This window comes from Bombus bifarius, unplaced genomic scaffold (assembly GCF_011952205.1).
Source record: "Bombus bifarius isolate JDL3187 unplaced genomic scaffold, Bbif_JDL3187 scf7180000008199, whole genome shotgun sequence".
NCBI classification, from domain to species: Eukaryota; Metazoa; Arthropoda; class Insecta; order Hymenoptera; family Apidae; genus Bombus; species Bombus bifarius.
The window spans coordinates 5204139-5216583 of NW_022884505.1; the positions used below are offsets into that span (position 1 = coordinate 5204139).

Sequence of the window (12445 nt, forward strand, 5' to 3'; positions counted from 1 at the left end):
CATTATTGAAAACTTACTGATTCGTGAAATCTATCTTGAATATATATCCTTGTGTAATATATCACACAGATAAATAACGCAATTCAAAGGTTGTTAGAACTGAATGCGATTGAAGCAATTTTTCACGCTCGATTCCACGTCTTTCCGGCCTCGTAAAGAGATCCCTCGTAAAGCAAACGATCGCAGCGTCGTCATTTATCCGGAAGGAAATGAGTAACAAGAAGCGCACCACGGAAAGAATAATGGCGTTCGCGTTTCGTCGAGTGGCTCGAAAGGATTCCATCAAATTGTTCGGATCGTCGCACAGCCTTTTCCTCTCGGTACGCTTTACGCCGCTTGCAACGCCGATTTCTCTTTTTTCCACTTCGTTAGGAACTGAAAACGCGATCGCTTTCCGCTTATTATTTCCAATGAAATCGCGTTACACGTTCCTTTCCGTCGAACCACCGATACGCTGCAACGACGAAGCGAATTAGACGAACGAAAAATGATATACCGTGATGAAGAAAGGAAATATCTTTCAACGGATGCGACCGATCCATTGGGATCAAGCGTATTTTATACAAATTCTCCTCGAGATAAGTCGGGATTTTAACGTAGAAATAATATTTTGCCAAGAGCTCGTAACGATTCGCAGTTAAACTTTGAATCCTGTTTTGATCGTAAGTTGTTTAATTCGTTTTCATCTCGTTCTTAGACGGAAATCCTTTACAAACTGCTAAGAAACGGTACGAAGGAGTAAGTAGTACACAAGTAGGTATTTTAATGAAGTTTCGATCAATTACAATAATTTCTATTTAAAAAAATATAGATCATATCTCAAATATTTGAAGCTAATCTTCGTAGCACTATGTTACAACTATCAATATTTTTAGTATATTCAAGAGGATTCAACAGGTAAAAGCGCGTATTTAATTCTAAAACTGAATAAAAAATAACATTCGCTGATGCATTGAATTTGAAAATTGTTCCGCTATGAGATACACGAGCAAAACAGTTTTCACGTTGAAGATAAAGCAATTTAAAGCGAATAATAACAACGTCATACTTTTCAGTACGAGCCAGGTCCATGGACGAATAAATCATCGACCTTAAAGTTTTTTTGTTACGGTTACGAAGCTGTATCTAATTATCTCTTTTTAACTTAGCCTGCTCCTTAATCGTTAGCTGTAAAATTTTCTCCACCTTTCTACAAATAAATCTTCCAGGTAACTCGTTATTTACCTCCGGCACCAGATTTCCATCGAAACTTTTAAAAGTTATATTCTCAGTCGTAAAATTACGCTGCAGCTTTAAAGTAGAAATCTTATTTCACCAATCAACTTCCAACAAAATTATACTTAATTAATCTCCTTGTACACCAGATTGTGTAACAAACAGAATTCGTGAAACTCTCGTCGACATTTCAAGTTTCGAGTTTTGTATAAAACATACAAATCGGGTTCTCCGAAACTCGGACTAGTCGTTTTAGCCAATATCCATATCGGTTATTATACTTTTATATTTTATAATTAGCCTTTTCACTCTTTCACGCGTTGCATCAGATCGATAACGACAAAGAGCGAATTTTGGGGATTTGCAATCAATTTTTCTTTCTTCGTCTACTCGTATTTTGTGCTTTCAGCTTTGGTTAATATTATTACGTAAACACATTTCGCTCGATATTATCACATTTCGTTAATAACGAAGGCTACGATAATTTATTAAACTTAACTTTAAACTTGCACCATAATCGTATTATGCAATATCGAATAATGCACATCGCACTGTAATTATTCATGTGCCTATTAAATATTTCGTATTTTGTTTAGGTAAAGCGATTGGTCTTCTTTCGAGCGTCGTTCGTAATACACGCAAACGTTAACGCGCAGTAGAATACACCGTTAATGGCCAGATGATCCGGAATCATTCGCACGTATTCTATCTCGCGTTCGCATACTCTTGTAACTTTATTTTTGAAACTTTTCTCTTTTTTTCGTACGTTGTTTCGCCTGTCTTTTTTACGGACACTGTTGGTCGAGGAAAAATAACAAAAAAAAAAAAAAAATGGTTTGTTAAAAAGTAGCCACTCTTGAACTCGCGTGTACAGCTACATAGCGGTTTTGATTACCATAAATTGAGGACCGCCAAAAAGGAAATTCTCATGGAAGAGAGGTTTCAGAGAGCTCTCGCTGTGCTATTTATCTTGCAGCTTGGTCAGACCTCGATGAATTTCACTTACACCAGCGTGATTGAATGAAGTCGACTGGAAGCACTCGTTGAAGGAATGAAATATTTCTGGTTGAAAAATTACTCGGAAATCTTGTCCAATTATCGCTTATCGTTAAACGTATTACCCCGCGTAATAGCTGGGATAATGTGGGAATTTGTGACATTCCATTACAATTTTCGTAAGTTTTCGACAATGGAGTAATTTGCTACTTTATTATTAATGAACGTATCGGTAAAACGTTAATTTTTCGTAACTTTAGAAAAAGAATTTAGTATTCTGATATACTATTACAGAAATATTCCAGAGATAGTATTATAAAGGTATTCATTACATTTTGCAAACTGATATAGTTGTAAACTAACGTTAAGCAAAATAACAAACTCTTCGTTTAAATAATTTTTATGCGCAAAAATAGGTTTTATCGATTAACTTATTTGACAATGATATTACGACACTTTGGAGAGGAAATGGGATAACATTGAAAAAGTGCGTTCTCAGAATCGAGACAATATCGAATCCAAGTGGCCAATTAAATCTGAATTCTCCGTGCAATATAAACTATAATTGCGAAACGAGTATTTAAAACTTCAAAGTCTCGCAACTGTGCCGCCGTTGTACATTTCTGCTCTTAAATAATAAATCACCGCGTCTGTTTAAACTTTTCTCGTCGCTTGAAATCTGAAAACCAAGGGAAACAAAGGAGCGGCTTGGTATCAAAGAAACGAACGAAGAAAAGTTAAAAAAGATAAAGATACACGAGTCTTTGTTGTACCTTAATGCTTCAGCGTGTTTTCATCAGCGGCTGAAACAAAGAGAAATCTCGTTTTAAAGTTTCCTCGAAGGGATGTGGAACGGGGATGTTATCAATTTGACGCCTCTCGAAAGCGAGCGCGTCAAATTGATAACGAAAAACGCGGTTGAACATTCAACTACAGTTTGTCGTGGGACGAACTGTTTCCAACGAATACAATACGCGTTTAAAAACATTGTTTCAGTTGGAACAGTTGTACATAGAAGTCCTCTACACGATCGCCAACACTGTGGGCGCTAGCACGGGACAATACGCGCACTACAAGGAAGATCTTTATAGGTATGCGCAAGAAGCTTTTGGGGTTCCGCCGGATCAACATCGACGATATCTGAACATCGCATCGGAAGAGAAGGTACGTTTCATCGTGTTCTTTCTTATTATTCGATCGTACGTGTGATGGCTCGCCAGAGTATTCAAACATCTGCCGCACAATATTTTTATGAATATATTATCTGCATCATATGAAACTTCCTGAAATTTCGTTGACGCTGTAGTGGCATACAACTGTAGCGATTGTAACAGCGAAATTTGAAACCAATACGAAAATGTATATAAAAGTTACGAGACATTTATCGCGAACGTGCCTTAGTGAAAGATTGGTATACAGCATGAATATACCATTAGGTTGTCCGAAAAGCGTCTTTCTTCTGCAGACATGTCTTTTACAACTACGCATCATTATACATACATGAAACCTAATCTGTCTGGACGTTGTAATGTCATTCTTGATAGAACAAAATGGATCGTAGGTAATTCGATAAAATAATATAAAACGGAAAATGTTGAGCATTCATTATTTCCTTATAAAACGAAAGAAACTTTTCGGACGACCTAATATTTAGTCTTAAACGTACGATTATTGCCGAGGATGGTCTCGTTAAACATCGTAGCTCATATTAAGGTGTCGAATAGTTGACCGACTGTTCAAATGCTCTGTAAATATACAATATCTTTTTATATTTTTTGAAGTACGTATCAGTTGTCGTTTTGTCTTATTTAATTCGAGTAATGGGATTGAATGAATTCGATAACGAAGATGAAAAGAAGCGGCGTGCTTTGTAAATAATATCACAGTGGAAATTGCGCATTTGAAATAAAAGCAATAATACGCGGTTACTGAAACATATGTAGTATCGTGGACGAAAGGCCTGGGAAATATCGGACGAACTATGAACAGTGTCGCGAGAGCCGGGGCGCCGTCGGGCCCATCAATGTGTCATCGGTCTTTTCAAGTGCATAGTTTCGTGGAAAAGACCTACGTGACCCTGGCCACGAGCGTCTGCAGAACACGTGTGCGGTGGGCCTAGGAAAAGGGCAATAGAATGCGACAACAGTTAGTCGGGAAACAGAGCGTCAGTCGGGAAACAGAGCGCGAGTCGAAAAGCAGAGTGCGAGTCGAGAAGCCGAGTGCGAGTCGAGCGGAGACGGAGGTTGCGAGTGGCGTTGCCGAGAGAGTGTGGATTGCGCTGTGTTCTGTACGTTTGGTATGAATAGTTCAAGTTAAGCCACAATCGTCTTTTCTGTCTGATTAACATCTCTATTGTCCACGTTTTGTAAACATATTACAACACGATATTACACATATATTCGGGCAGAAAGTTCGATTCGAGTCTTGTCACACGGCTCGTCGCGTTATGAAACGTTATTTAAAAACGACGCGGTATACGCAAGCATAACGCAGTACCGTTACAAAGCAAGCAATTACTGAAACAAAGCTTTATTACATTTATACAGAAAATGAAAAACAAAGCCCCGTAAAACGATTTTGTTCTTGGCCGACGATACGAAACAGCATTGAAGCCGGATAAAGAAAATTAATAAGAAACACCACTGGAACAATTACTGTCCCGTTTCTCCATGTTTTATCGTCGGCTAAATAATATAATTCCAATCGATTCAGTCTCCAGCTGTTTTTAATAATGAAACAAATAGCTTCGTGATTAAAATACATAAAAAAATGGTATTATATCGGAAATATAATTCATTTTACATTGAAATTAAAACACACGATAAGAATGAAACATTACGATCCGTTTACAGTCACAATCGTATATTTGCTATATTATGTTCGGTATCCAAATAAAATGCATTCAATTTATGCCTCTGATCGATCGTCGTAAAATTATTCTCATAAATTTTACTCCGATACGCGTATACCATGAAAATCGCGTAAACTTCTTTAGTCGGTAAAAAAAATGATTAATTATTTTTTGAAACGGTTGTTAAACTTTTCAGCCACCAATAGTTGTCCTAAGCGTGGTAGTTGTGGAAGCAGAGGGACTAGAAGCGAAGGACGCGAACGGTAAGCATTTATTTAGCGCGTTTCGCGTTTAATTATGCAGCACCACGTAACGCCCGTAGAAGTTTAACGAGTCTAGTGAAACGCAAATGAATTTTCCATCGAATTACATGCATACATAATCCGGCCGTAGTCACCGATGTCATAAATTTTGACGTGGGAACAGGACGAAAAGCGATGCATCTTTCGGTTCTCGACGTTACTTCTCAATATTTCAAGCCCTTTTGCACGATAACGGATTGAATAATTGCGAAGACAGTCTGCAAGACTTCAAAATTTATCTCGATCACTGAAAATGATCGATACCGCGCGATACATCATCTTACGGAAATTAAATGCATCTTTTATATTCCAATCGTGTCGAAATGTCTCTGTTATTCGTGTTTAATAATAGAATAACGTGTAGTTATTCTACTATCGTCGTCATAATCGTTATTAAAGTTTTTAATAGATTGCGGATATTCGTGGAAATTCATATTTTTACGAACCTAACTGTAAGAAATGGAATTTAAATTTATTTCGCTTATTGAATATCAAAATAAGTTTTAAAGCATTTTAGTTATTCTACTTTGAATATTTTATGTATCTTTGGATGTCGTGCTTATTCCGTGCATTTCTGTACGTTTAAATTTCTCATAAATGCATAAAAATCCGCAGCCCAGTTTCATAAGTAAGAATAAACATTTCTGCCAAATTTGTATAATGCAGGATGACTAATATTGTGTACAGCAGCTGAGAAAGAAATTCAAACTGCAATTTTTAAATGCTGACAAATTCTGAAAAGTACTGAAAACCGCTGAAAAATGCTTGAAAATTCTCAAAAAATAATCCTCGGTTTATATTATACGTCCATAAAAATGTTTCTTACAGATGTTTCCAATAAATTGAGATAGTTCGTAGACTAGAGTGCATATTGAATAATACACACACAATTTCGCATCGTGCTAGTTACATTCTTTGAAATGTACAAAGGCGCGTAGATTCTGATATCTAAAGGGTACGAGGATAAGATCCAATAAAGATAAAGCATCCAAGTACTTCGTCATAAAGGATACAGCCCTATTCTCGTAAACTTTCTCTATAAAAGATCTATCTCGAAACTGCTGCAACAACTTAAGGTAACTCTCGAAAAAATGGAGTAAACCTTGCTCATTCCGCTCTACAAAACACCGCAGAGAGTTGAGCGAAACGGCTACAACTTAAAAGTCGGTGTATTGTATCGTTCAAAAGGACATATTTTTATTAAAAAAGAAAAAAAAAGAGAATCCATTATGGAGAATTTTATATTTCTGTACAAAACAACGTACACATTGTAAAATATAAAAGACGTATGGCGAAATAATTAAAATTTTTCCACGATCGTATATTTTTTCCGTCTAAATCTAGGACGTTCCTTTGTTTATTCTGTCTGGAGTCTACACCGCGTCACTGAAAAAACATATATATCGACGAAAATATCGAAATATTTTTACGCTGCATTTTATGTGTATATCCGTGTACCACAGAAATATCTGCAAAATAATCACGAAACAAGTAATATTTCTCAATCGTGTACCATCCTTTCTTAAATGAAAATTTGCTCTAATTAATTATCTCTTCGTCGCGTTACAAAAAACATCTATATCATCGAGATAATAAAAATTCCATACTTTTACGCATCGTCTTATTTTATTTCCTATACTTAAGAGAAACATATATACGAGAAGAGGGTCGTGAAAAAATACAAAACCTCTAAAGCATATAGTCCCTCCGTTCAAATCCAGAATGTTTTTTCCAATTACGGAAGTCGTTAGATTTGAGTGTTTGCCAGAGGTGTGTTAGTCTGAACAAGATTCTATATATGTCCTCCAGGATTCAGCGACCCTTACTGCATGTTAGGAATTCAACCGGGTAATACAGGTGCACCGTTGAGTCCGCAAACGAATTTAACTGCGCACTCACCCCACACACCGCCAGCATCTCCGAGACAAGCGACCCGTGCCCTTTCCGACGGTGGTGAAACCGAGAATTCTCATCACGAGAAATTACGGAAACACCATAGGTAAGTCGACACATCGACGTACCCTTGGTTGCATCGAGCGATCGATAGACCGCGGATATTTATACTCTCATAAATGATTTGAAGGCGTAGAAAATTTTTAAGAAATTCGAAAGTGTACAAATATCCAGAATGCGCGTAATACGAAAAAGTAGGCTCAAAAGTATCCAAACACTTGCTTATTTTCGACAGGATATATTCTGATTAGAAAAATGGGGATAAATCAAATAGCAATGCAAACTGCAATGATTTTATTCCTTTCAATCATTATTGCTACGTACAATGATATATTACGAGCCGATTAAATTGAGCTTTAAAGATCGACGTGCAATAATTACTTCGAATTCATATTACTTCAAACGCTTTTTCTATGAATTTCCGTGCACACTCTTAGCGGGGATGCGCGTAATCCGCAGTCTGGTCGATTTGCATGATTTATCGAATATTCAAAATATCGTGCTTAACCTTGAAGCGTATCGTAGCTCTTTTTAATCATGCTTATTGGAAAACGTTCGATATTCTATTAATAGTAATTCTGTTTAGCGTTGAAACTGTTGAAGTTGAAAATAAAGAATCTGTGAAATATCGAATTTTAAATGGCTAGAACAGGTCCAGAGGATCAAAAGTTGTAATAGGAAACGTCGAGATTTATCAAAGGTAACTGTTACCATGTTGGGAATTTTATTTAATCCAGATTCGATAGCGCCCAGCAGAAATTGATTGCTCGATACGTGTATCTCTGTTTAATTGTATGTAATAATGGCTGAATAAAAACTTCTGTCCTATAGACGATTCGACGATTCAATTCTTTTTTCGTCGGTAGTTCCAATGATACCTGTGTAGTATATAGCTGTAGAATACAAATTTTCCATAGAAGCAAATAAAAATGAAATCGCTATCCTGATTCCATTAAAATCATTATACCTAGAATGGAACTTGGAAGTACTTGAGAGGGTAAACCTGCTGATTAAAACCCAGATAAAGGATTATTAGAAAACGTTTCAAACGTTCTTTAATTAATCCTCATTTCTCGAACATTCCAACGTTTTAAAGCTTAAATCAAAGCCTCGATACTTCTTATTCTTAGTCATTACCTTTTCCGATATCGACGCTTCATCCACGATAGGAAAGGAATCTTTGAAACAATGGAACCGATAACTATAGAAACGTAGATCGGTGTTTCTATCGAATAATCTGATCCGTACGATCCTCGTTATTCCGCGTAGATTGAAACTTCAATTATTTTCTACCGTAAATTACGACCAACAGGAACAAATTCCTCTTCAATAAAGAAAAGTGCAATCAATTTGCTACAAATCATCGATTAATCCGAAGCAAGACGTTCGATCGATCGTTCGAAGCAGTTAGAGCAGACACAGACCTACTCCAGACGAGCAATCGAGTGACATTTCCACAATGAGTCGCGATAACAATGAACGGTTGCCGGATGCGGCAAGTTCTGTTGGCGACGCTTTCGCAGCGGAATAAGGCCGCGGTGCATTGAGAATCGAACGTCTCGCGGCTCTATCTCGTCGGCATTGTCTCCTCGTGCAGGCAGCAACGCGATTAATTCTCAGTGGTATCGCGACGACGCGCGAAACGAGACCACGTGCTTCTCGTCGAGTCGTTCGAAAAATCGAGTGCCAGAAGACAGCCATGCCGAACGTGGAGAAGCTGGCGAGGGAACGACTGAAGAAAATGTGAGGAATGTTTTTACGAACACGAGGGTAGATTTAGTAGCAGGAACGAACGGTAGAATTCAATTTGCTTGAAAATGTTGTTTGAGCTAATCCGGTTCAGTGTAATGTCTCGTGGCAATTGGCACGGTAATGGCAGGTAGTTTAAACGAAATTCTTGCATTACAGAAGTTTTGGCGTTTAAGTTGGAAATAAGTTCACACGGGTACAGAGTTTGTAATATTTGATATTTGCGTGTACAAAGTAACTTCGACGTAAATATCTCTTCAAGACAAATCTAAAATATAGAACCGAAATAAAAATACGGAATTTTATTTAATACACCGTGCACAGATTTTGTTTTCTCGCACAATCTGTAACAAGTTACAAGGCACAACCCAACCAAAGGAACGAAAATTTCATTGCCACGCAAAATTAACTGTTCGAACGAACATACTCGCGTGCCGCAAAGCCCGAAAGGAGATAGAGAAGCGCGTGAAATATCCGTGGAAGTTATTGTATCCGTTGGAAATCAGTTTCAGGTTGTCGTTCAAGCGCAAGGAGCATACGAGCAGACGCGAGCATCGGGAATCGTTGAGCGGCGCGGTACCAGCCAAGTTCATACGCGCGACGTCGGTGAAGCCGCACACGCTAAGTCCACGATGGAACGAGAAGTTTCGTTTGTAAGCAACTCCGTGTATCCTTCGGGGACTTCGATTCTTCCTCTTCTCCTTTCTTTTCTCTTCTTTTTACTTCCACGTCTTTGTCGCTTCTTCCGTAGTCCGGGAAAGCGATCAGAAACACGTTACGTGAAATTTCATATTGGATCAGAGTGACACACGGTTTAACATTTTCTCGTTTTTCTTTTCCATTTCAGTGACATCGACGACATCAACACGGATATTCTGCACCTGGATATATGGTGAGTGGTGTCGTTTATCAGGTTGGCTATTCGGTGCCTTTCTTCTTTATATGGATATGGCTGTGAATAGCGTGAAATGAAATTTGTTTCGTTAAAATGTGATTTCGAGAAGTTAATTTGGAAAAAAGTTAGTTTGTAAATTTGCAATTTCAAACGGTCATCTGCAAATATTCTAATTTGAAATTTCGAAATTTCAAATGCAGATTCTCGTGGCTTCCAATTTTTAGTCAAATGCATAATGCATTCTCGAAACCGATGCTTTCACGTTGAAAGCAAAACGTATTACGAGCAGATTTCATTTCACCTACTCTATTTTCCTTCCTATAAAAAAATTGTTTCATTTATGAGTCTACCATTATTCCACCATTTATCTATTTCTTGTTCTATTTCGTATCCTATTTTGAACCACGAACAAAACACTATTTTGCCCGAATTATCCATCGATTACTTCTCGATTTTATTTTTTCTTCTTCATTTTATTTTTCTCCCTTTATGTCGCATCTTGCTTCAAGTGGCAATAATTCAATATCATTTTCTCATAATACCATTGACATTATACTTCAAACATCATCATCTTACGTATCTCACCAGTATGTATATGGAAATCAATTCGTTAATTACTGCCATTACTACCAGCAAGGTTCGTTGAGTAAATAAGATCAATGATTTCCTGAGTGTGCTTTCGTTCCCCTTCTCGTACTCCCTTCTGTCGAAAGTGTTTGTGTTGCCCTGACAGACATAGTTTCAGGGACCACGACGACGAGTCCTCCGTGTTCGATGCAGTGAGCAAGCTGAACGAAGTACGCGGCGTCAAGGGACTCGGAAGATTCTTCAAGCAGATCGCGCAGAGCGCGAGATCCGGCAGTCAGGACGATTTTCTTGGCTGCGTGAATATTCCGCTTCAGGTATTGCATCGATTTACCTAACGAGTTTCGTAATTATGCTTCGTAATTCGTAATAACGGAATTACAAAACTCATAATTTCATTCCCAATATTCGCCTTACGTTCGTTAATTTTAAAGGCTCGTTAAAAGTAGTTTTGATCGTACAATCGACACGTTACGTTTCTTACACGCAAATATCAAATGCGTTTCTTCTATCAATAATTGCGAAGAAAAATTCTTTCCATAACCAAACAAACGATTCAACATTTATTGAATTTATTTAACGTTAACACTGATGACACGCATGAATATTATCATTTCGTTTAGCTCTTTTAAGTACATCTTTTCTGTATCTCTAAAACTATCATCGACAAATCTTCTAGATGAAAATACAATTTACTGTTACTCTAAATACAGAAAAACAGTTAGAGTAGAGCCTCCCTTATGCCTTATCCGAACTAATAGCGAGACAAAATTGCTCGGATAATGGAATTTTCGAATAACAGAATAATCACTTTTCTCATACGAAATTTCATTTATTTATCTCGTAGCTTTTTCTCTGTTACGTCATGTAATTTATTCGACACAAGTAATCGCATAGAATTACGTTCTTTTTGTACTTTGAACCATAGCTTTTGTTCGCTGCTTTCATTTACATAAAATCGTCATTATTATCGTCTTCGTAGCAACGAAACTGTTCCAGCCAGCATCTGAGAAATCTACGTATTTCGGATAATTTTGTATATCACGTTTTTATTTTTTTAATGTCTGCGATCGTGGCTTTTCCAACACCATGTATTTTCATTAATTCTGCCGCGCCTGCACCACTTTCCAGTTTTTCAATCGCGTCATATTTCGTTTTGACAGTTTTATAGAACGCTGTTACTGTCATGCTAAATTTTAATAGCCAGAACTCAATGGAATAAAGCAACGAATACATTGCAACGTGAACACCGATGAAACGTGTATAAAATTGTGTAAAAAAAAAGATGTTACATAGCCGGTTTCCATATTTAATGGCATAGGTATCGTTATTACAATCTATCGATCATCAAAGCAATTTTACTTGACGTTAATTTTAAAATTGCAGTTCGATTTTTTTTTATATATTCTAACATGGGGTAGACAAAAGAGAATCGTTTGTTGGCAGGATATTCCAAGCACGGGGCTGGATCGATGGTACAAACTAGAGGCCAGAACGCAACGAAGCACAATTCAAGGTAGAATTAGATTAAAGCTATGGTTATCAACGAGAGAAGACCGTGGGACGTCCGAAGAAGACAACTGGGGAGAGCTCAGACAGCAGGAGAGACTTTACACGGTCTTTCTCAATCACGAGATGAACAAACAAGCAGTATGTACCATCAAGAAACAGATATACATTGTTTTTTATATCTTTATAAAATACAAACATTTAAATATTTATTTAGAAAAGTTCCTAAAATTCCTGATAAAAATTCTCGAGATTCTATCTTCGTTTCGAAAAATAAAGAAAATTTAAAGAATATTATAAAAAAAAATTTTTTCATAATATCCATAATATATATTTATAAATAATTTGCTGAAATTAGCAATAAAAAATATATGGTTAGCTTTCTTCTTT

The 12445-nt window shown here is 37.0% G+C and overlaps 1 protein-coding gene across 4 annotated transcripts in view; it reads left to right on the top strand.

Annotated features, from left to right (window-relative positions):
* LOC117210106 (BAI1-associated protein 3) overlaps positions 1-12445 on the top strand; it is a 123743-nt gene that overhangs the window by 93975 nt on the left and 17323 nt on the right. For all 4 annotated transcript variants that reach the window (XM_033452776.1, XM_033452774.1, XM_033452775.1 and 1 more), the window contains exons 5-11: positions 3208-3375; positions 5259-5325; positions 7174-7363; positions 9573-9719; positions 9914-9958; positions 10707-10863; positions 11993-12196. In XM_033452776.1, the coding sequence (XP_033308667.1) occupies positions 3208-3375; positions 5259-5325; positions 7174-7363; positions 9573-9719; positions 9914-9958; positions 10707-10863; positions 11993-12196 (978 nt within the window). The remainder of the gene's footprint in view (positions 1-3207; positions 3376-5258; positions 5326-7173; positions 7364-9572; positions 9720-9913; positions 9959-10706; positions 10864-11992; positions 12197-12445) is intronic.